The 25,388-nt window shown below is 46.7% G+C and overlaps 1 protein-coding gene across 9 annotated transcripts in view; it reads left to right on the forward strand.

The window, feature by feature from the left end:
• Positions 1-25,388, forward strand: part of FAM227B (family with sequence similarity 227 member B) — a 225,148-nt gene that overhangs the window by 2,894 nt on the left and 196,866 nt on the right. For 7 of the 9 annotated variants that reach the window (XM_075897178.1, XM_075897176.1, XM_075897173.1 and 4 more), the window contains exons 2-4: positions 8,201-8,254; positions 10,536-10,785; positions 15,165-15,232. In XM_075897178.1, the coding sequence (XP_075753293.1) occupies positions 8,204-8,254; positions 10,536-10,785; positions 15,165-15,232 (369 nt within the window). In that variant the 5' untranslated portion in view covers positions 8,201-8,203. Of the gene's footprint in view, positions 1-5,548; positions 5,637-8,200; positions 8,255-10,535; positions 10,786-15,164; positions 15,233-25,388 lie in introns of all 9 variants that reach the window. The other 2 variants (XM_075897177.1, XM_075897175.1) reach the window with 1 other exon arrangement.

A 25,388-nucleotide genomic window follows, 5' to 3' on the forward strand; every position in this document is an offset into this window, starting at 1 on the left:
ACTCAGAGCAATATTTAACTAGATCTTATTGTTGATTTTGGCTTGACATGTTTTCTTGTTGGCATGTTTTCTTGTTTACTGTAATATGCTTCAGTAAAAAATAAGAGGCTACATTTCACAAGAATTAGATTATTTCACTGTCACTCTATTGGCTGTCACGGTAGATTGTAAAGTGATGGACAATACAGTTTCTGACATTTTAAGTGGAAAAAGCTTTTGTTTATATGAACAGGACAGCACCTTATTCTATAATAGCCCACAGATGTTTATTACTGAAATATTGTCACATCAGAATTTACTAAATGATACTATCTACTATTTTATTGAAATAATATTTTCACGTGTTTGATACTAAGAAGCGCTTTTTCGGAGTTGCCAGAGTTCAGCGCTTCATGTGAGATTAAAAGTATTTGAAATTAACACCTTTGCAGTCTGCTTTGTACAGTGATTTGAAACATTAAAAAATTGGCATTGTAAGGAACTGGGGAGTCTGGGACAGCTGATAGTCCCACAAAGCCATTAAGAGGCCATGAAGAGTCACAGCTGGAGAGCACTTTGGGAAAGTAAGTGCCACAGGAAACACTGTCCAACAGACCCAGAGTGACAGTACCTCTGGTTGGTAAAGTGCTCTAATTTCAGTCACTCTACCATGAGTATATATCTCCTAAGAGGGTACATCCACTCATCTAGATATTTACCTAGTTTTACAGCAGGCTACATAAAAACACTAGCAAAGTCAGTTCAAACTAACATTTCTTACAGAGATGACTTGTTTATATTGCACTATATATTATACACTTAAATCTCAGTACTATGCGTGCATATATATATATTCAAATAGATTTATTTTATAATTATATGATAAAAATGAAAAAGTAAGCGGTTTTAAGTAATAGTGTGCTGTGACACTTTTGTATTTTTAGATCTGATTTTGTAAGCAAGTAATTTTTAGTGATGTGTAACTTGGGTGCACAAGACATATCAGAGTCCTGAAAGGGGTACAACTGACTTATTTTTTTTACCTTAAAATGTGGCCAATGAAGTTGTCTGGACAACTACATAGACCTCAGCTTTCTGTGACTACAGACTTCACATTGGATGTGTCTAGACTACAGGGTCTTTTCAACAAAAGTGGACTTTTGTCGACAAAACTATACCTGCATCTACACTACCGCCGAGTTCTGATGACAGTAAGTCGACAGAACACGGCAGTTTTGTCGACGTTGGTAAACCTCATTCTACGAGGAATAATGCCTTTTTTCGACAGAGTTCTGTCGACAAAAGAAATTATTGCATCTACACTGTCCTTTGCATCTACACTCTCATGTCGACAAAGCGGCTTGCTTTGTCAACAGAACTGGATGTAGTCTAGACGCACCAAGCCTCTGTCAACAAAAGCCTGTAGTGTAGATGTACCTCATCTCTAGCCTCTGAGCCCAGCCTTGCTACAAACTAGTAGTATTTCTGTTTTCTGACTCTAGCGTAACTCTTGCCTGGTAGTACTTCTGATCTCTAGTCTCTGTCTCGAGCCTCATGCTGACCCTGATTCCAGCTTGGTAATACATCTAGTCTCTGAGGCTATGTCTAGACTTCACACCTTTTTCAACAGAGGCTTTGTCGACAGTATCTGTCAACAAAGCCTCTGTCGAAAAAGAGTGTCTAGATTACATTATGCAGATCGAAAAATCGATCTGCTTTTTCGAAAAAGAGCGTCCAGACTGCCGGACGCTCTGTCGACAAAAGAAGGCACTCGGAAATGCTTCTGGTGGAGCATGGGGGCAGCCTTTATTTCCAGGTGCTGCTGCCTGCCCTTTGCAGAGACGCGTACTTAAAGGGATTCCCCATGACAGCCATTGCTCTGCTCCTGCTTCTGGCTTGCCTATCTCCTAGAGGGAAAGAAAAGCTGCTGCAGTGCTTGCTCTGGTTGCCCTGCTTCCTCGGCCACCACAGCAGTTTATTTTCTGGGTTTTTTTCTGCTTTTCACCTTTTATTTGGCCATGGAGCCTGAGCTGCCCCTGGGCAGGCGATGGCCCCAGCTGTCATACTGCAGCTTCTGCTGCATCTGCATGACTCTGTCATGAATCTCCTGCCCCCTATGGACCCAGACTGCACTGTCATGAATCTCTGCCCCATATGGATCTGGGATGCAGGAGCTCTGCCCTTTCCCCCAAACTTTTTTGGGGACAGGCAGATTTGGAGGCACAAGACGAGTTTGGACTGGTGGGACCAGCTCATCATGCAGCTCTGGGATGACGACCACTGGCTCTGCAACTTCTGGATGCAGAAGGCCACATTCCTGGAGCTGTGTGCCTGGCTCGCCCCAGCTCTGGAACACCAGGACACCCACCTGCAGCCCGCCATCCCCCTGCAGAAGCGGGTCGCAATTGCCTTGTGGAAGCTGGCCACCCCCGACAGCTACCAGTCCGTTGGACACCAGTTTGGTGTGGGCAGGTCTACTGTTGGGGCCGTCTTGATAGAGGTAAGTCACTGTCAGGGGACAGGCCCTGCTGAGTGGAGGGGTTGAAAAAGGGGGATTGCCAGGCAAGGGCAAGAGGGTGTGGGGATGGAGTGGCACTCGGAGGCCGCTCCTCGGCCACCCCTGCACTGATGTGGGGGAGGAGGGTGTCCTGACAATGGGAGGGGTAGGTTGGGGGCGGAGGGTCCTCCTTCCAAGCACTTAGGTAACCTGGTTTCTGTCTGTCTATTTGTCTCGTGCTACAGGTGGTGAGGGCCATCATTATGGTGCTGCAGAAGAGGCTCGTCTGTCTCGGGGACCTGGACAACATCATTCCCGGGTTTGCTACTTTTGGATTCCCGAACTGCGGAGGAGTCCTCAATAGTAAACACATCGCAATCCACGCACCACCCCATCGAGCAGCCCAATTTACAAACCGGAAGGGCTACTATTTGATGGTGCTGCAGTCCCTGGTCGACCGCCGGGGACACTTTATGGACATTTGTGTCGGGTGGGGCACATGATGCCCGCATATTCCGGACCTCCTACCTGTACCACAGGTTGCAGGCAGGAACATTTTTCTGACATTTTCTGACGCTGGCCTGAGACTTTTGCTTATTGAACTTGCTCTAGCAATTGCTCACTGACTATTGTCCCTGAAGTGTGGATTTCAGCACAGTTATGACCAATAGGCAAGACCGCCTATGCCCACATTCCAGACATTTTACTGAGACTCACTTCCAACCCCCTTGTGGGAGCCCCTTTACAGAGATATGGAAGGGACAAGTCTACCATCAGCCACTGGACCCCATAGGACACCAGATCTGCTGGAGCAGGTTATACATTTCCAAATCAAGAACCATATGCTGCAATCCTACATGGTGCACCTCAGCAGAAAATCAGAAGCTCTGTGAGCAATTAGCAAGGAAAAGAACTCTGTGCTTCATGTGTGGGTTGAGTACACTACTCTCAGTACTGCTGCCTAAATGTTTTGATGGGAGCCACCAGAAGTTCTGGTGTTCCTGAACAAATGCTATCTCCATTTCCTTTCTCAACATCAAATGTATCCCATGGACCAAGCCAGGGTGGGATTAGTAATCAGTTTGCTTGCTCAAGAAGCATTGGATTGGCCTTTCTGCTGCTGACAAGGAACAGTCTGATGTTAACAGATTGGAATGCCTTCCTTCCAGAGTTTTCTTCAGCTTTTGACAACCCTCACCATACTTGCTCAGCAGAAGCAGCATTACAAAGGCTCCACCAAACTCCAACTGCCTCATATGTTGCCTAGTTCAAGTGACTCATAGTTGACATTGAGTGGAACAAGCCAGCCCAAATACACTATTTTCAGTGCAGACTTACCAAGGAAGTAAAGAGTGAGATAGTCAGCACTAAGACCCTGATCTACTTGGATGCATTCATTGACATCTCTCTTCACATTGAAAAGCTAGCTGCATGAGTGAAAGGGGAAGAGGAGGACATACTAAAACCAGTGCCCAACTGTGAACTGATGCAGTTTGATATTTTAACATTGACATTTGGCCCCTAAGGAAAATGAAAGGCAACAAACAGCACAATAATCTGTGTTTTTGTTGCAGAGCACTAGGACCTGCACTTAATTTGTTCTTGGGCTTTTATAGGTGGGGTCCCAGCACTCCAGTTTTTACAGTTCATTAGCTCCAGCAGCTCTGGGCTTGTTAGAACAGTTATGAATTTTTTAAAAATTGCTTGAGCCCCTGCAACTTTTTCATTACAAATTAAGCACTGACCAGGACATGCTCTTGCCTTGAGCCTTGAACCAAAGATGGCTCAGGTGGGCATTATTCTTTTCTCAATTTGTTTTTGTCATCATCTATCTCTCAGGAATCTAGAATTGGAAAGCTGACACCTTATCCTGAAAGAGAAATACTACTAAGAGTGCAAGGAGCCTAACTGAGAACTACCCTGTTTACGGAAACCTCACATCTTCCTTAGTGTCACAATATGCCAAGAGACCTCCTTGATCTAATCTATTCTGCATCTGTTAGTCCAGGAGATAAAAGTACAGCCCAATCATATGAGGTCCAAAACCAAAGTGCTATGCACCACACCTGCTATGACTGCACCTGCCTTCATGGGCATATATATGTCCCACCAAGGTTACTGGCAAGAAGAGCTCCATCTCTGCCATGAGAACACTTTGGCCACATTAAGGCTTTTGGCACAGCTTCTCCTTTGTTCTGGCATTCTTCTTATGTGATCTAAGCCCTTTGGTGTCCTACTAGCCCTGGAGATCTTTCCTAGAGCCTGGGCCTCAATCACCCTAGAGAGTAGAACTCCCTTACTCTGACAGCCACACCATGGTCTTGACTGTTGTAGACAGACTGACCAAAATAGTACACTATCCCCTATAACAGCATACCCTCTGCTAAATACATCTGATCTCATATTGGTTCATCTCAGACCAGGGCCTGCAGTTAGTCTCACTTTTGTGACATGAAATCCTCCAGCTAATGAATGTTTGTGTTTTACCTCCTTCACATACCACCACCAAACATATGGGCAGATGGAGATCATGAACCACGTATCAAAGCAATACCTAAAGTCCTTTGTCAACTGACATCAAGACAACTAATTCTCCCTCCTTCCTTAGGCTGAGTTCTAATACATTACTGGCAATGTCCCTTCTTTGATAATTATGGGTTCCACCCTTGCTCTCAACTTGCCTTGTCATCGGCCCCCCTGAACATAAGAATGGTTATATTGGGGCAGACCAAAGGTTCATCTAGCCTACTATCCTGTCTTCTGACAGCAGCCAATGCCAGATGCCCTGGAGGGAGTGAACAGAACAGGTAATTATCAAGTGACCCTTCTCCTTTCATCCATTTCCTAAAGTCTCTGACAACTAGAGGCTAGGGCCACAATTCCTACCCATCCTGTCTAAATAAGTATTGATGGACCTAACCTCCATGAATGTATCTAGTTCTTTTTTGAACCCTGTTAAAGAGCTTGTTTTCTCAACATCCTCTGGCAAGGAGTTCCACATGTTGACTGTGCACTGCATTAAGACAAATTTCCTTTTCTTTGTTTTAAACCTGCTACCTATTTAATTTGCAGCTGCTGACTGGATCCTGCAAATTCACCCCATCCAGGAGGAGCTTAAGGACCACCTTGAAAATGCAAAAAGGGACTACAAAGCCCTTCTGCAAGCTAGACTACCAGTTTCTTGGACCTTTTCAGATTTCTCAGCAAATCAATCCTGTCACCTTTAAACTGCAGCACCAGTGATGTCTTAAGCAATATATTCTTTCCCCATATATCCCTCCTTTACAGAGAATACCACTTTTACATAGAGTACCACTTTCTAGATCCATCCCATCAGCTGCCCTGCCAATCAAGGTCCAAGGGCACAAAGAATATATAGGCCAGTCTATCCCTGAGTCTAAACTGCACAGAGGGAGACTGTGCTGCCTAATTGATTGGGAGGACTATCGTCCCAAGGAGTGCTCCTGGAATCCCACTGTCTATGTCCATGCCCCTGACCTGGTACCAAGGATCAGAAGAACCTAGGTCTGCAGAGAACCATCAAAAGCCATAGTGCTCCCACAGTGCCATCAAGTGGCCATGCATAACCACAGCCAGGGAGCACTAATTCCTGTAATTCAGTATTACTTTTACATTATATATGCAACAATAGTCTGTTGTTAGTAGATCAAAAACTTGTATTTAGCATTGATATGAAGATTACTAAAATAGCTTAGCTCAACATTATTACTGTCTGAAGCTTGTTGACTCACATTGAAAACCACTTGTAAAACACCTTAGTAGTTTTGAATGGCTGCATCAACTGAGTGGCGCATCAATGGAAGCAGGCTAGTTTTCTGCCCAGACTTTTCAAAAATTATGGTTGAGATTTTGATTGCCCAAAACTCAGGAAATGTCAAGGGGTTGATTTCAGTGGCCCTAGTTGCTAATGTGAAAACCTGATACTTATTTCCACGTCTACGTAAAATTGAACTGTTAAGATCAATACAGACTATCACACTAATAAGACTTTACTACATTTACAAAATATATCTATTAATAAATGTAGTTGTCCCAGGAAAATAGAATGCGCTTGGAATAGGATTACTTTTCATAAAATTAAACAGAAAAGAGACAGAATCACCAGGGAGGTGAAAGGGACTGGCTATGGGGATGCTCCCCCATCTGGGACTGCCCTAGCCTCAAGCTTCTCACCTCCAAGGTGCTCTTCAGGCAGGGCCAGAGGAGTTCCCCTCTTCCCCAGATTTATACAGGAAAGTTGCTCCTTGGTCACTGGCAGGGAATGAAGGAAAAGTGCACAATTTTCTGCATTCCTCACTCTGGCTGGGGAGCGCAGGTGATAGACAAGCTGTGCACTTTGTTCTCGCTACCTGACAGGAAAGGGAAGAGTCCTGGTATGAATCTGGGGGGAGGGACTTCAGCCCCCCATCTCTCCCGGCACATCCTCCTACACCCCCACTGCTCTGAGCCCCTCCTCACCACTGCCCTGACTCCTGCACCCCCTATACTGCCAACTCCCTCTGCCTTGAGCCCCTTCTCACTCTCCAACCCTGATTTCCACACCCCAAGCCCTCTGCCCTCAGCCCCTCCTCACCCACATCCCTGACTCCTGCATATCTCACACACACCAACCCTCAGCCCACCATCATTCCCAACCCTGACTCCTGCAACCTCTGTCCTGAGCCCCCCTCCCCCTAGCCTACACTTCTAGCCCCCTGCTCTGAGCCCCATAAATCCCCAAGCCCCTGCCCTGATGCCTGCACCCCCACATCTCCCATCGCATGCCCTGAGGACTCCTCCACCACTCTCCAACCCCTTATAATGAGCCCCTCCCCCCCCCCACTGCATTTCACCCCATACTTACATCTCTTACAGGTACTGTTGTATCACAACTTCCCCCCACAATCTCCTGCCCTGAGGGTCCCTTCTCCTAGGCCAGAGGAAGGAGGTTGTAGGGGTTGCAATATGGCAGTACTTGTAAGAAATTTAAGTAACTTTCACCCCTTTAACTGGCAAGATGAGTCAGAAAAATGGGATAAACCTGCAATAGGATTGCTTCTCAATAATTCTTACAAAAAGTAGATAAAATGGAGAAATATGAAGTAGTGTTCTGTTTTGGCACAGCTAAATCAATGATTAAGGTATAAACACTAGAAGAAAATGTTATTGCAACCACACTGACTATGGCTCTTTTTTTTTTTGTTAAAATATAGCAAATCATAAGAGTTTATAGGGATTAAGAAAAACAATACACGTAATGGAATTCCCATTTTTTTAAAAATTGTAAAACAAATGGAAAAATTTTAACACACCGTTTTTTTCAGAAATCAGAAATACAATTTCATCAACATAACACTGTATTGAAAAATACTATAATTTAAATAAAGCATGTATATTTTCCTTTTATTTAAAAAATCGAGTCAACAAACCCAGCAATGCTGGGTAAATGTGCTAGTTTATAAACATTTCAAATTAGTCAAAATATACCAGAAACTACATTTTTGTGATGCTGTGCCCTTTCTTTTTTCCACATTTACTCCTATTTTTTAATTCTCAAAATCTGGTTACACTCTATGGCTCTTTCATTTATTAGTGCTAACTAATGAGTATCTACTGTATACATTGTAGTGTTTGCTTTAATTATTTACTAGAACAGTACTTCAAGTTCCATTTTAATGCAATAAGGTATTTCTGTAAGAGTAATTCATATTTGTATGTTGACAGAAAATGCAAAGACCTCCTGGCACTTTTGAAGAATTTTTGAAGTCTCAGAAATTGGTAAATAGAATGCTTATTATTTTAACTACCCGTGTGTGTCTCTGTTGTTTGGAGTAAACATACAAGAACAAGGCCTCAAGCAAAAGCTATATGAATATAAATATTGAACCAAATTTGAACATGAATTATATCTCCTAGGTCCTTCGGCAGTGGAAACCAAGAGCTTTGTAGGAATGGCAGTCCTTCCAGAGACCAGTGCTTCTATTTATTAACTGTTTTTGTCACAGATAGGCCATGGAGGAAGTTTTGTGTCTGCTGTAGCAGCAATTCCTGTTTTATTGTGGAGGACATACTTGAGAGAGTACTCTGACAGCTTGTTTAATATAGATAACCAGGCCACGACTTTATTACCATAACAACAGAGCTGTAAACCTGAAGATTAAAAAGTTCTGGAAACTGTGATAGGAGAAAAGATCAGTTTTGCTTATTCTAACCATTCTACCTTGTCTTGCATTGATAAGCTGGTAGGGGGAGATTTTCCTATAAACTATATATCACCAAAACATTCCATATTAAGACTGATTACTAATTATGCTTCAGCCAATCATCCATTCTTATTTGGAGATGTTTGGGGAGAGAGAGCACTGCAGTAGACCTATATCTGTTTGTTACATGGGATAACTAGTTTTTATCTGAAACTTCCTATCTTCATAGTGAAACCTCCTATGAGTTGAGTTAAAACCTCATTTGAGATTGCCAGGTATGATTTCACCCCTCATATAACATAACTGTAAGGATAGATCTCCAATGAAGAGAAAATAAGTATGTGAACTCACTCAGGAATTTTTTGAATATTATTTTGGGGTACGGTGGTGGGAGGCAGAACAGACAAAAACCAGGGAAAAATTGAGGCAAAGGCATCTCGAAGGAACTGAGGAAAGCACAGTGGTTGATCTTGGAAGAAACCTGGACAAGGTTTTGGGGTCAGGATGAAAACTGAGTGCTGTGAGCAAAGGAAGCTATTTCACAATATTTGATTGCTTTTGCATTCAGAGACACCACTTCATACATTCTTTGTAAATATACAAAACTGCATGAAGGAAATTAGAGATGTGAAAGTTTAACCAATTAATCGGTTATCCTGTAAGCATCACCCTAACCAGGTATTGCTTACCAGTTCTGATTAACCAGTAACTGGTGGAGGCTGGAACAGTTCCTGCTTGCCCCAAGCAGGGGGGCTGTTCCAGCCCTGCAGGGGTCCCTCCTTGGGCAGTGGCTGCTGTCATCCAGAGCAGCCTCTGTCTGCAGGGAGTCCAGGAGCTCTGCAGGTAGGGGCTACTTCTGTGGAGCAGCCTCTGTCTGCAGAGCGCTCAGGCCCACTGTGGACAGGGGCTGCTCCAGCAGGGGCTGGGAGCCAATGGCATACCCAGCCCCCATGTGGGGACTGGGAGCTGGTGGCAACCCCAGTGCAGGGCTGGGAGCAGACAGCCCCAGCACAGAGCTGGAGATGGGAGACCTGAAGGTTGGGAGCTGCTCCTGCTGGGCTGGATCAGTCTCCAACCTGGATCCTGCTTAGTCGGTTACCCTGTTAAACATTCGGTGAATCTATGACCACCTTCTCCTTCCACATGTGACAGCCTACAGACCTCAAATTTTTGGCTATCCACTCTGATGAAAAGAGACCACACTATTAACAGACTAGATCTCTGTGGGGTTGGTATAGTTGTCATCAATTTATTATGATTGTACTCTTTAGCCTTTAAACCCTGCCCTAGAAATGTACTTAATTCCATGGTAATTTTAAGTACTTCAGTGAGATTAGGTACTTGCCTAAAGTTAAGTACTAGTTTTAAGTGCTTTTCTGTATTGAGGACCTTAGGCTGTGCCTCTGCTTCCATGGGTTTCCACGACATATGGAAGACATTACTATACTTTCAGAAAACATAAGTTACAAAAGACTCTGTTTGTCTCTTAGAAACATGATAATGTTTCTATGCATGATGTCTCCTTTTTCAAACTAAAAAGTCCTAGTCATGTTAATTAGTCCCTGTGTAAATCCCTTCTCCCAGCATTATTTTTTTCTGCTCTTCTCTGGCCCATTTCTATTTTTTGCTGAGTGATGTAATCAAATGGGAATGCACTATTCAACATAAGAAAAAATTAGAATCCCTTAAATAATGATGTCAAAGTTAGAGATCATAAAAAAGTTGGGAAAGTGTGTTTTTACTGGAATTGCAATACATTGCAAAAATGTAAATTTCACATATGATTGATGCTTAATTTCATTTTAACATTTTTGATTATGCGTAAGAGTAATTACTTTGCCATGTAATTATTGCAGGATGATTGGCCAAGATTTCCCTTTCTAGATGATGATCGTCCTTTGGTGAACAAATTAAGAAATGACTATTCATTTGATGCTATTTCTAAGTCTCTGTATGAAAATGCTCCACTACAAATCAACCTGGTCTCAGATTTGGAGAAGAGAATAAATGAGTGTACAACTGAACTGAAGAAACACTCTGAAAAAATATTTTCTTTTCCACAAAGACCAAGAGAGGAAGATGACCATCATGTTTCACTAGAACAAAGTAATGGGCAGTTATTTTAGTTATTACTACTGAGAATAATGGTGGAAAGGTGAATAAAATAATTTAATCAATTTCCTACTGTTTAAATACTGGCATAGCCCTCATGATTATGTTCCAGTTTTTGGAAATAACTGTGAGAGTGCACTGTCTAGTATGCAGGAAATGGGGGAGGAAGGCAGCGTGTTTATGTACACACACACACACACACACACATACACACACACACACACACACCCTGAATAAACATCCAGTGAAATTAAATAGAATGAAACTTGAATAGTAGAAAATGATCATATAGGGTGTGTCTAGACTACATGCCTCCGTCGACGGAGGCATGTAGATTAGCCAGATCGGCAGAGGGAAATGAAGCCGCGATTATTTTAATCGCGGCTTCATTTAAATTTAAATGGCTGCCCCGCTCTGCCGATCAGCTGTTTGTCGGCAGATCGGGGCAGTCTGGACGCGACGCGCCGACAAAGAAGCCTTTCTTGATCGGCACAGGTATGCCTTGTGAAACCAGGTTTACCTGTGCCGATCAAGAAAGGCTTCTTTGTCGGCGCGTCGCGTCCAGACTGCCCCGATCTGCCGACAAACAGCTGATCGGCAGAGCGGGGCAGCCATTTAAATTTAAATGAAGCCGCGATTATTTTAATCGCGGCTTCATTTCCCTCTGCCGATCTGGCTAATCTACATGCCTCCGTCGACGGAGGCATGTAGTTTAGACGTACCCATAGTGTTCAAGAGGGCTAGATCGTTGGTTCTCAAACTGTGGATCAGGACCCCAAAGTGGGAAGTGATCTTGTTTTTTTAATGGGGTCAGCAGAGCTGTCTTAGCCTTGTTGGGGTCCAAAGCCAAAGCCTGAGCCCCACCACCCAGGACCAAAGCTGAAGCCTGAGCCACACTTCCTGGTGCCAAAGCCCAGGGTCTTCAGCCTTGGATGACAGGGCTCATATTATAGGCCCCTTGCCAAGGGCTGAAGCTCTTGGGCTTTATCTTTTGCCTCCCCGCTTGGGGCTTTGGTCCCCACAGCCGGGGTAGCTGGGTTCTGGCAGACTCGGGCTTCAGTACCTTTTCCTGAGGTTGTGTAGTTATTTTTGTTGTCAGAAGCAAGTCATGGTGCAATGAAGATTGAGAACCCTTGAGCTAGATTGTGTCTTAATAGGCTTGAGTAAGGAATGGTATATAACTTGAAGCCTCAGGAATTGTGCTGAGAAACATATATGCATAAGATGTATCACTTAGGAGTATCTCAGGGAGTCACTGTGCTTCAAAGAGGCACAATTCCTTTTTTAATTTCCTATCCTGACAACAAATTATGGTTGCCCTACATCTATTCAGTTACATTGTCTGATGCATGGAGAGCGTGGAGCCAAGGCTCTGCCAATTACTTGTTTTCCCAATCTACCTGCTTCACGGGGAAGGGAGTAAATGGATGCTTCCAATTCATTTACATAAAATATGTATGAGTTCTTTTGCTGCAGTCAGAGGCTCCAATAAATGAATACAAAAATAGCCTCAGGTTGAGAGTAGATGAAAGTGTTGTCTTTATGCAACACAATTAATTAGAACCTTCCCTTTACATTTCATCTGAAAGACACTTCCAGCAATTCAATGCATTGTCATTCCATGCTGGGCCACTTGTACAATAGTGAGTTAGAAAGGAGAGAGCCACTTCTTGAATCGTGAGCACCATGTTCTATGCTCATGAGCACACCAGATTTGCTTATGAATATCTTAGCAGATTGTACTTTGAATTGTTATGACTGCAGGGATATCATTATTGCAACTAATTGTGTTTTGGATATTTAACTAGATAAATTGATAACTGACTTCAGTAGAGATATGCCAGTACACTTCATCTGAGAACCTTTTCCAGTATTTATCTTTTATTTAACTACATATTTTAGAAATGTGCATCTATCTTTCTTTTGGGATGCAGCTTTCTCTTATTCTAATAAACAAGGTCAGGGTTTGGTTGTCCTGGTCCAAGCTGCTTCCTGTAACTCCCATTGGCTGGGAATGGTAATCGGTGGCCAATGGGAGCTGCAAGAACCCATCCAATGGAGGCTCAGGTAAATAGAGTGGCAGCCCACCAGGGGCTAACTTTGGTGACCCACACCTTATTGCCCACATCTGGCCTAACTGCAGTGTTCTGTTAAGTGAGAGACATTATTCCAAAAAGCATTTTTGACCCAAAAGTAATACACAGGTAGTTACAAATTATACCAAAGTAGATAGTCAACACTTCCTAAACTGCAGTTAATGATACTTTTTGGAATTGATATTTTTTCTGAGTAATATGTGGTAGTTGAGTTTTGTGCCCTGCAACATAAGAAAGCAAATTACAGTAGACTTCCGATAATCCGGAACCTTTGGGTCCTGGGTGGTGCCGGTTTATCGGATATGCCAGACTATCATGAGGTACTATAAGATGGATATATATATATATATATATATATATATATATATATACATACACACACACAGTATATACTGTATATAAAGTGTTTTTAACCCTTTTTATTGTACATACTGTATACAGTATACTGTAATGTTTTAGTTTTTTAACCCGTTTTTACCCTTTTTATTGTACATACTGTAATGCATAAATTTAGTCATAGAATGAAAGACAATGTCCACTATAGTACTCACCATTATTGTTGCAAAGCCTTTGAATACAGAAAGCAGAGGATACTATGTACAGTAGTGTGCAGCACTGGCTAATTACTTAAACTATTAATCACTTAAACTATTAATACAGTAACCACTGCTGCCTTGTGATTCATTTTTTGCCAAAGCTCACTCAATAGGCTCTTGCCATTTTGATGCTGGATTATCAGGAGTGCCGTACAATTGGATGCCAGACTATTGGAATTTTACGTATATGGGTACAGTATGGGTATGAAGTAAAAGTTCACATGGTGAAAATTCCATAAAAGTTCATGTATGATAATTGATGACAAAATATTAAATACTAATGCCTCATGCCCCATGCCCCAAGGATAATCTTTTGGTTAAGCATGGTTCTGAGTACTTATGATTTGTCTAGATGGTGGAGTAATTTGCTCTGTGGGGTTGTGATTTCTAAAGCTCACTAAAGTTTTGTGCATTAAGAGATCCATGTAGACACCACACTCATGCTTTAAAAGAGTACTAGAATCTTTTAATGTGAATTTGCAGGGTCTATATGGACAATTAATACACAGCATGTTATTGCACTTTAGAAATCACATAATGCATTACCCTGCCATTCAGACAAGACCTTAATATCTCGGTGTCTTAATCCTCTATTTGTAAAATTGGTTTAATACTTCCCTTCTTCATATTGGTATTGTAAGTAAAAAAATAATTAATTGTAAAGAACTCCTATAAATACACAGAATTCCACAGCTGAGCAAACTCCCCAGAATGTCAACGACTTAAAAGTAACTTCTCCTCTGAAGTCCTAGGGGTGCACTCTCTTCTTCATTCCAGCTCAGAAAGAATAAATAGGTACACACTAGATGCAATTGGATGTGTTTCTTAAATTTATATGGTGAATATGCCTGAAGATGTTAGACATGGGCAGTGACTCTTAACAGCGGTTTGCTCACAGTGTATTAAGCCATTGTATTTTGTTTAGTTAGGGTATGTCTACACTGCCACCCTAGTTCGAACTAGGGTGGCTAATGTAGGCATTCGAACTTGCAAATGAAGCCCGGGATTTAAATATCCCGGGCTTCATTTGCATGTTCCCAGGCGCCGCCATTTTTAAATGCCCTGTTTAACGGTAGTTCAAATTAGGAGCTTTAATTCGAACTACCTAGTTCATGCTGCATGTAGCCGCAGACAGGTAGTTCGAACTACGGGCATTTAAAAATGGCAGCTCCCGGGAACATGCAAATGAAGCCCGGTATATTTAAATCCCGGGCTTCATTTGCAAGTTCGAATGCCTACATTAGCCACCCTAGTTCGAACTAAGGTGGCAGTGTAGACATACCCTTGCAGTGTAATCCTTAACTTCCAGTTATAAATGCATGTGGGCAGTGTCAAATTTACAATAAAAGGAGCAAGTTTAGGCTCTGATCTGATGCATGAGCTTAAATGTATGTAAATACATAAAAATCTTTTAGCAAAAATGAGACCTCAGCCAGTCATAGCCTCCAAAAATGAAGTTATTAAAGAGAAGATGAGGAATACATAAAGGAAAGGTGAGTCCTGCTGAGCCTACCATTAATCTCAAAGATGAGTCAGTTCAATTACACACTTCATAAAATTAAGTACATAAGTTTTTGCATGTTAGGAGCCTTAGTTTGGTAAAGATCCTGAATTTGTCTTGAAGCTGAAAAAACAGAGGTGATCACTATTTTATTGCTAAATCTTACTCTCTTTTTTTAAGCTACTGATACTCAACTTATTGATTCAGAAGACTTTCCAATTAAAAAAGACAACATGAAGAAAACAACGGTATGGTATTTATTTTAGTATTTTTTACTCTGTTACAGGTTCAGATAGTGAGGGCCAATGTTCTCTCTAAGCTGCACGCTTGTGCAGGCACACTATAAACATTTCCACCACTCCCCACCCCACCTCCTACACAGAGCTGTATAGCTTTGTAGCAGGCAGCATGTGGCTGCTCTGGCAGCCGGGGCCAGAGGAGCTGTGAGGTGGGCGGCAGGAGGCTGCTCTGTTGGATGGGCCAGAGGAGTCGTGAGCCACGAGGGGAGTGGCAGGAGGCTGCTCCAGCTGATGGGCTGGAGGAGCCACGAGGCAGGCAGCAGGAGGCTGCTTTGGCAACCAGGACTGGAGGACTCGAGCTGGGTGACAGGTGGCAGGAGGCTGCTCTGGAGGCCAGGGTTGGAGCCGCTCCGTGGGAGCCTAGGTGGTAGAGCGGCAGTAATTGGGGGAGACAGTGGGGCTAGCAGGCGAGACAATGGGGCCAATGACAGTGGTGGCATGGCACAGAATCCAGGTGGGTGGGGGGCAAAAGCACCATCCATCTGTGGTGGTAGGAGGTAAATTCCGGGTGGGGGGCAAGGTGCAGGGTCAGACACAGGTCTCGGGCAATGTTGGGGGAGAGAAAGGCAAGATGTGGGGCTGGGCAAAGGTTTCTGTGCAGTGGTGCTTGGGCTGAGGGCCCTAGGCCCAGGTACTGGCTGTTTGTGTTTGGGGGGCAGATAGCATGGCCCTGGCACACTGTACTGGTGACATGTGGGGGGGCAGATTGCAAGGCTGGGCACAACTACATGTTCTTCTTCGAGTGATGTCCCTATAGGTGCCCCACTCTTGTTGCTTGTGCCGTGCATGCTCCCTGGCGCCTCCTTGTACCATTGGTGTCCATTAGGCGCGCGCGTGCCATGGCCCTCCTAAGTTCCTTCTCTACCATTCTCAGTGGCAGATGAAGCTTCTTTCTCTCGCCTCTTTTTTCACAAAAAAACAACAACAAATAGTTAATTCTGCTCAGTTTTCCTCATCTTTCCAAGTTTGAGTCCCTCCCAACTTCATACCAAAAAAACAACCCTCCCTCCCCCTCCCTCCCAAAACCAGGCTTTTTCTTCATCGTTTACCTGGACTTCATCTTTTTCCTTATGCCTGGATCCCCAGATTTTAAATGGTGTGAGTCCTGTTGAGATACTATGCCTGTTTCTAATGGGCATGCCTCATGCATAAAGTGCCCATCTGATTCACTGCTCCAATCTTACAGAAACAGCACACCGCAACCGTGCCAATAGGCTGAAAATGTATCTTTTTGAAAAGTCTCTTCAGCCACCACAGGAAGACTCCATGCAGGCCTAGACTGTCAGACAAGCCAAAAGATATGGACAAAGTTAGTCCCCCTACCTCTTCTGCCAAGTCAAAGTTGAATACCTGGGTTTCCCCAGCCAGATTGCCACCCCCGGTACCCAGCTTGTTGAGGGTGAGTGTCGGCATCTCCGGCACAGCACCACCTAAGTCATCGGTACCACACAAGAGGGCCCATTCTGAGCCCAAACAAAACCAATCGGTACTGGTGGCACCGACCATACCTTCCAAATCCAGGACACCTGCGAGGCACAGGTTAGCACCAGAGGCAGCACCAAATGCAACACTGAAAAGACCCCTCACTGAGATGCCTCCTCCCAAACCACCATCCCTGATGGCACCAGTAGTAGCGAGTACCTCACACTCAGCCTCTGCACTGCCACCAGATTGCGCACAGCACCGTACGTGCCCTGCAATCCAGGCCTCATCAGCACTGCAATCTCCATGCTTATCAGTGTGGTCCATTCACTCTGGGTATGTCTACACTACAGCGCTAATTCGAACTAACTTAGTTCGAATTAGTTAATTCGAACTAACTTAGTTCGAATTAGTTAATTCGAACTAAGCTAATTCGAACTAACGCGTCTAGAACTAAAAACTAGTTCAAATTAGCGTTTTGCTAATTCGAACTAGCGCGTCCACACTGATTGGACGCAGGGGAGCATTTAAGGGCGGCTGAAACCGGTTCTGGCAGGGCATCAGGTCAGTAGTTGCTTTGTGTGGCTGCTGTCTGAGGCTATCTGAGGCTCGTGCTTAAAGGGACCCCCCCGGACAGCCGGTTCTCAGCTTTTCCTGTTTCCTTGCCAACCTCGCCGATGGACAGCAAAGCGTTGGTCTCTGTGCCCGTCTGTGTCAGTGCTTCCCTTCGGGGCCGCCGCCGCAGGTGGCAACATGGAGCCAGAGCTCGCCCTGCACCTTCTGGTGCACTTTCTGGACTTGCTGCTGCAAGCCTGCCACCAATGGCTCGAGGCTGCCTGGCACCTCCTGGTGCACGTCAGCCCACTGCCTCTCCGCCTGGCCGCCCTGGGGGCCGTGGAGGAGCCGCGGCGGCGCCCCGGCACCGGCGTGCCCCGCCGCATCTGGCGTCTGGACACCAGCACCGACTGGTGGGACCGCATCGTCCTGGAGCGCTGGGAGGACCGACAGTGGACCAGAACTTCAGGATGAGGAGGGACACCTTCCTGGAGCTCTGCGAGTGGCTCGCCCCTGCCCTGCGCAGAAGGGACACTCGCATGAGGCCCGCCATCCCCCTCCAGAAGCGGGTGGCCATCGCCCTCTGGAAGCTCTCCACACCGGACAGCTGCCGATCCGTCGGGAACCAGTTCGGCGTGGGGAGATCCACCGTCGGAGCGGTGCTCATGCAGGTATGGCACTCGTCGGCCACTGCTCCGGGGAGGAGGGGGGCTGCGAGGAGGGGATGGGCCGCCCCAGGGACAAACGGGGGACGGGAAGAGGCGAACGTGCCCCGCACTGGAGGGGTCGGTCTGTCCCAGCCGTACTACACGCCGCCAGGGGGGTTGCTTCCGGGAGTGGGGCGCGGGGCACTGCCAGGGCACGTACGCTCCCAGCCACCCGGGCACTCCACTGATTGGTGCTTTGCTGTGTCTCTCTCCGCAGGTGGTCAAGGCCATCAACCGGGTGCTGCTCCGCAGGGTGGTCCGCCTCGCCGACCCGGACGCCGTCATCTGGGGATTCAGCGCCCTCGGCTTCCCCAACTGCGGGGGGGCCATCGACGGGACGCACATCCCCATCCGTGCCCCGGAACACCAGGCGTCCCGTTACGTGAACCGCAAGGGGTACTTCTCCGTGATCCTGCAGGCCGTGTGTGACCACCGGGGACAGTTCACGGACATTAACGTGGGCTGGTCCGGCAAAGCACACGACACCTGGGTGTACCGCAACTCCTCCGTGTGCCAGCGGCTGCAGGCCGGGACCTTCTTCCCCGACCGCCACATCAGGGTCGGGGACGTGGACATGCCCGTGTGCCTGGTGGGGGATGCCGCCTACCCACTGCAGCCCTGGCTCATGAAGCCCTACACAGGGCACCTCAATCCCGCCCGCCAGGCCTTCAATGCCAGGCTGACCAGGGCCCGCATCGTGGTGGAGGGGGCCTTCGGGCGACTGAAAGCCTGCTTTCGATGCCTCCTCACCCATCTGGACCTGGCCGAGCACAACATCCCTCCCGTGGTGGCAGCATGTTGTGTGCTCCACAATTTGTGTGAGCGAAAGGGGGTGGCTTTCCTGCCAGCCTGGATGGCTGAGGCTGACCGCATGGCTGGACACTACGGTCAGCCCCGCACTGCCGCCATCCGGGAAGCCCAGCGGGGGGCCGTCCGGATCCGGGAAGCCCTGCGGGAGAGCTTCCAGGTGGAGGGGGAGGACTGACCTCTCCCTTGCATGCCCCACTGGGGCCTTCTTCCACCCTACCCCCCTTCCCCTTTCCCCTCCCTACCTACTGTAAAATAAAGACACCTGTTTTTCAAACAAAAACGTCTGTTTATTTCACATAACTGGGGTGGGGGGAGGGAGGAATGAGGGTGGGAGAGGGGAGGGGGAAACCTGGGACGAGGGAGCTGGAAGGGGAGGGAAGGGAGGAAGGGAAAGAAAAGCTCAGGGGTGGGAGTCCGGTTGCCTCTCCCGTCTCGCCACACTGCGGGTCCGGGGGCGTCGGTGGGGAATGGTTGTGGAGGGTGGGGCAGGAGGGACGGGGGGTGTGGAGGAAGCAGGAGCGGGAGCAGGAGGGGGAGCAGGGGGAGCAGGAGGGGAGCAGGGGGAGCAGGAGCAGGAGGAATTGGGAAGCGGTCGAGCAGGCTCTGGAGGTGGCCTCGCAGGGCATGGCCCTGCTCCTCCAGGGCCTCCAAACTCCTCTGGTGCAGCCTCAGGTCCTCCTGGACCCAGTGGTCCTGGAGACGGAGCTGTTGCTCCAGGAACTGGAGGTGCCGCCTCTGGTAGTCCTCCTGGTTCCTGGCTCTCCTGCTGGCCCGGGCGCGGGCGGCTGCTGCAGGCGGGGTGGTGCGCCCTGCAGGCCCAGGTGCTGCGGCTGTGGTGCAACTAGAACAGCGGTCAATTACCCCAGGGGCCCAGGTGTGTGAAACCCAGCTCCCCTCTGCAAGGCCAGGGCCCCTGCAGGATCCCCAGCTGCTGCTCCGTGGTGGGCAAGGCCCAGGCGCATGGTCCCGGGGCTCCCTCTCGCCCCACCCCCCGTACACATAAGGGGAGCATGATGGTACTCACAGGTGGACGCCTCCCCGGCCTCGGACGACACAGGCAAGCGGCTCTGTGGGGTGCCTCGGGGGTCCCAGGTCCTGGGCAGGCTGCCGGCAGGCTCCTGGCTCTCGGAGCCCTCCTCCTCCTCCTCCGTCTCCTGGAGCGGTCCCTCTGCCCCGGGGTCTATCAAGTTTGCCTGGTGTTGGCCAGAGTGGCCACCAGGGCAAGCTGGGAAGGGCTAGCCTCCCACTAGTTCGAATTAAGGGTCTACACAGCCCTTAATTCAAACTAGTTAGTTCGAACTAGGCTTAATCCTCGTAAAATGAGGTTTACCTAGTTCGAACTAAGCGCTCCGTTAGTTCGAATTAAGTTCGAACTAACGGAGCGCTAATGTAGCACCTATGAAAGTTAGTTCGAACTAATGTCCGTTAGTTCGAACTAACTTTGTAGCGTAGACATACCCTCTCAGAGATCACCAGTCCCATCAATCTTCCACAGTGAAGCCAGCATGGAGCCAAACAGCCACTTCTCATCTCAGCACTCCAGTCCAACTCAGCGGTACCCCCCCTTGGGAGTCTTGCTTACCTGCCTCCACCCCCCATTGGTACATCACTATCATACCCACCACCCTCCTACCCAGGACAGTGGCATCCCTGAGAGTCAGGGTCTTCTCATAGGGGCCATCACATGGCTCCATCAACAACATTGAAAAGACCACCTCAGTCCCCCCAACCCACACCATCGGCTACAGCACCAAACTCTCCAGAGCCCATTCAGTCTGACTTGGATGATTCTCTATCTGAGGGGGAAGACAGGTCCCTCCTATGCAACTCCTCTTTGCCAGACGAGGCTATCATTTCTACCACCCTACCTCCATCCGACAACTCTAAACAGTTCCAAGAACTTTTTAAAAAAGTATCTCTGACGCAAAGAATGGGACCTGCAGGAATTCCAAGAGAAACCATATCGCCTCTTGCATACCTTACAGCCCCCCACATCCTCCAGGATCGCCCTCCTGGTGGACGAAGCCATTATGGACCCCATCAATAACATCTGGCAAACCCCAGTGTCCATTACCCCCACCAATAAGAGGGCTGACCGCAAATATTTTATAACACTTAAAGGCATGAACTTCCTCTTTACACACCCTCCCCCAAATACATTAGTAGTCAACTCGGTCAGACACAGGGCAAAACAGCTCAACATAAGGTCCACTCCACAGGACAAGGACCATAAACAGATGGACATTATGGGGCGCAAAGTCTATTCTTCAGCTACCTTGATTCTTAGAGCAGCAAATTACACTGCTGTGCTAGCTAATTATGATTACTCCAACTATTCTAAACTCCAGGAACTCTTACAGTTTCTCCCAGAGCACAAAAGGCCAATTTTGCTCAGTGTCTTGCATGAAGGGCACACAATCTCCCACATGGCATTACAGTCTACCGTGGATGTGGCCGACACTGCTGCCTGGATCACAGCTTCACCTATCGCTATGCGGAGACTGTCTGGGCTACCTAGAGACCTTCAGCAGAAAGTCGAAGACCTTCCCTTCAACAAGACCAGCCTATTTGCAGTGAAAACAGAATCCCGTGCGACCCTCCAGACTCTGGGCCTGTACACGCTTTCTTTCAAGAGATCAAGATATAACATCTACAGAAGGCCCAGAGAAACATACCGACCACAGTGCAGATATGACTTTCACCAAAAACACAAGCCTCAACGTTGTAGACCTCAGTGCCAACAACGGCAACCCTCAACATCCCTATCTTTCATCAAAGCAGCAGATTTGAATGTTTGGTTGAGAGCCAGAAAGACACCGCCACTGCTGACATACCACCAACCAGACAGCTACAGTTCAACCACCGCTTGTGGCCCTTTTTACACCAATGGGTTACAAATAACATCAGACTGATGGATATTGGATCTCATCAAAATTGGTTACTCCATCCCCTTTATTTCTCTTCCTCCTACCCACCCTCCCTTCCCATCCCTCTTCAGGGACCCCTCTCATGAGACTCTCCTTCAGCAAGTGGTCCTCCACCTCCTAAAAATAGCTGTGATAGAGCCAGTATCAATGGCTTTCCTAGGGAGAGGGTTTTACTCAACATTCTTCCTAACTCAGAGGAAGAATGGTGGGTGGAGACGCATTTTGGATTCAAGGAGTCTCAACAAATACTTCACATACCAACGTTTCAAGATGGTGACACTAGAAACAATGATTCCAGCACTAGATCAAGGAGGCTGGCTGTCGTCTCTCGACCTTAGAATCATAGAATCATAGAATAATAGGACTGGAAGGGACCTCGAGAGGTCATCGAGTCCAGCCCCCCGCCCTCAAGGCAGGACCAAGCTCCGTCTACACCATCCCTGACAGATGTCTATCTAACCTGTTCTTAAATATCTCCAGAGAGGGAGATTCCACCACCTCCCTTGGCAATTTATTCCAATATTTGACCACCCTGACAGTTAGGAATTTTTTCCTAATGTCCAATCTAAACCTCCCCTGCTGCACTTTAAGTCCATTACTCCTTGTCCTGTCCTCAGAAACCAAGAGGAACAAATTTTCTCCTTCCTCCTTGTGACACCCTTTTAGATATTTGAAAACCGCTATCATGTCCCCCCTTAATCTTCTTTTTTCCAAACTAAACAAGCCCAGTTCATGAAGCCTGGCTTCATAGGTCATGTTCTCTAAACCTTTAATCATTCTTGTCGCTCTTCTCTGTACCCTTTCCAATTTCTCCACATCTTTCTTGAAATGTGGCGCCCAGAACTGGACACAATACTCCAGCTGAGGCCTAACTAGTGCAGAGTAGAGCGGCAGAATGACTTCACGAGTTTTGCTTACAACACACCTGTTGATACAACCTAGAATCATATTTGCTTTTTTTGCAACAGCATCACACTGTTGACTCATATTCAACTTGTGGTCCACTATGACCCCTAGATCTCTTTCCGCCTTGCGCCTTCCTAGACAGTCGCTTCCCTTCTTGTATGTATGGAACTGATTGTTCCTTCCTAAGTGGAGCACTTTGCATTTCTCTTTATTAAACCTCATCCTGTTTACCTCTGACCATTTCTCTAACTTGCTAAGGTCATTTTGAATTATGTCCCTATCCTCCAAAGAAGTTGCAACCCCACCCAGTTTGGTATCATCTGCAAACTTAATAAGCGTACTCTCTATCCCAATATCTACATCATTGATGAAGATATTGAACAGTACGGGTCCCAAAACAGACCCTTGAGGAACTCCACTTGTTATCCCTTTCCAGCAGGATTTAGCACCGTTAACAACAACTCTCTGACTACGGTTATCCAGCCAATTATGCACCCACCTTATCGTGGCCCTATCTAAGTTATATTTGCCTAGTTTACCTTGAGGATACTTATTTTGATACATCCTGCCCGCAATCGTTTTCTATGATTTACAGTGGGAAGCCAACATTACCAATATCGAGTGCTCCCTTTCAGGCTTTCAACCTGGTTTTTCAAAAGGTTTTTCTTTCAAAACTCTAGCCATTGTGGTGTCATTCCTACGCCGTAAGAGAGTCATAATATTCTGATACCTGGACAATTGTCTCATAAAAGGCACATCCTTCCAGGAAATGCAACACATGGTCAATATCACCACGGACCTTCTACTTCATCTCTATTTCCATATAAACTACCAGAAGTCCACAGTCCAGCCTACTCAAACTGTAGAATTTATAGGAGTACACATTGACACTGTCACAGGCAGGTCAGCTTTCTCCATGCAGATTCAAAGCCCTTCACAACCTCATAATGGCGGCACATGTGACCTCCACTACAACGGTCCGTGAATGCCTCAAGATCCTAGGCCACATGGCTGCCACCACTATGTGGTCCAAACAGCTAGGCTACTCATGAGGTGCCTCAAGTCCTGGCTGACCACACTTTACACCTATTCCCGGGACCCCCTTTCTATGATGGTCACTATCCCACCACGTGTCCTCAGTTTACTGGAATGGTGGACACATCCACACAATGTTCTATGGGGCATACCATTTCATCAGCCGCCCCCCACAGTCACAATTTCTTATGGATCAGGGGCTCATCTTGGGCCCCTCACCGTACAAGTCTTTCAGTGAACAAACACTCTACATCAATCTCCTAGAACTTGGGACTGTGTGCTGTGCATACCTCCACTTTCTGCACCACATAGTGCACAAGACAATATCATGACAGAAAACACAACTTGCATGTATTATATCAATGGACAGGGTGGGGCCAGGTCACCCTTCCTCTGTATGGAAGCCCTCAAATTATAGAACTGGTGCCTTGCACACCAAATTACCCACATAGCCACGTACATCCCTGGGGTACTCAGTGTTATGGTGGACACTCTCAGCCTCAATTTTCACGACCATCACAAATGGGAGATAGATGCCCAAGCCCTCAAACATGTTTTAATTTGATGGGGACAACCTCTTTGCAACCAGAGTTAACCACAAGTATCACCTTTATTGCCCCAGAGGAGCCCTGCGGAAGGGTTCTCTGGGAGATGCTTTTTCCCTCAAATGGGATGCACCTTTGTTTTATGCTTTCCCACCACTCACCTTGCTCCACAAGGTTATCACCAAGATCAGAATAGAATGAGCCTTTGTTATCCTCATCGCACCAGCCTGGTTGAGACAAACATGATTCCCTTACCTGTACAGATTGGCAATAGCAGATTCGTACACCTTTCCCCCACAATGCAATCTTCTCCCTCAACATCACGGCACAGTTCTCCATCCGGAACCACACAAACTCCACCACCACACGTGGCTCCTTTATGGTTCCAGAATGCTGAAAACACCTGCTCAGAGCGAGTGAAGCAGATATTAATCAACAGCAGGAGAGAGTCCACCAGGAAATCTTACCTTTACAAGTGGACTAGATTCTCCCAGTGGCTCAGACACAGTCATCCCATGCCTCCTGATACCACACCTATCCCCCTCATATTAGACTATCTGTTGGAACTAAGCTGGTCGGGCCTATATTTTAATACGGTAAAGGTACACGCAGTGGCAATAGCAGCCTTTCATCAAACCACTGACGGCAACTCTTTCTATTCAGACCCAATCACCAGACAATTCTTTACCAGTCTCCAAAATACTTTCCCGTAGGTTTGGCCTCCAGTCCCCATTTGGGACCTTAGTAACATCCTTAAGGGTTTGACTAAGCCACCCTTCGAGCCTCTAATAACCATGAGCAAGTTGCACTTGTCCATGAAAGTCACCTTTCTGGTGACCAGAACCTCCAGCAGGAGAGTGGGGGAGCTTGCTGCATTAATGGCAGACCTCTCCTCCCCCCCCCCCCCAGTATTTACTAAGGACAGAGTAATCCTTCCGCTGCACCCCAAATTCCTCCCAAAGGTCCCCTCTCTCTTTCACATTAACAAACCCATACACATACCTGTGTTCTTTCCCGAGCCTCTTGCTGATCCATCCCAAGCTGCATGGCATACATACCCTTGAAGTCCGCTGAGCAGTTACATTCTACATAGATCAAACAAAATCACGGAGAATAATGCCCAGACTCTTCCTATCCTTTGCCAAGCATTCCAAGGGCCAAGTGGTCTCCTCCCAGAGGATTTCCAAGTGGATGTCAT

This window comes from Pelodiscus sinensis, chromosome 14 (genome assembly GCF_049634645.1).
Source record: "Pelodiscus sinensis isolate JC-2024 chromosome 14, ASM4963464v1, whole genome shotgun sequence".
Classification (NCBI taxonomy): domain Eukaryota; kingdom Metazoa; phylum Chordata; order Testudines; family Trionychidae; genus Pelodiscus; species Pelodiscus sinensis.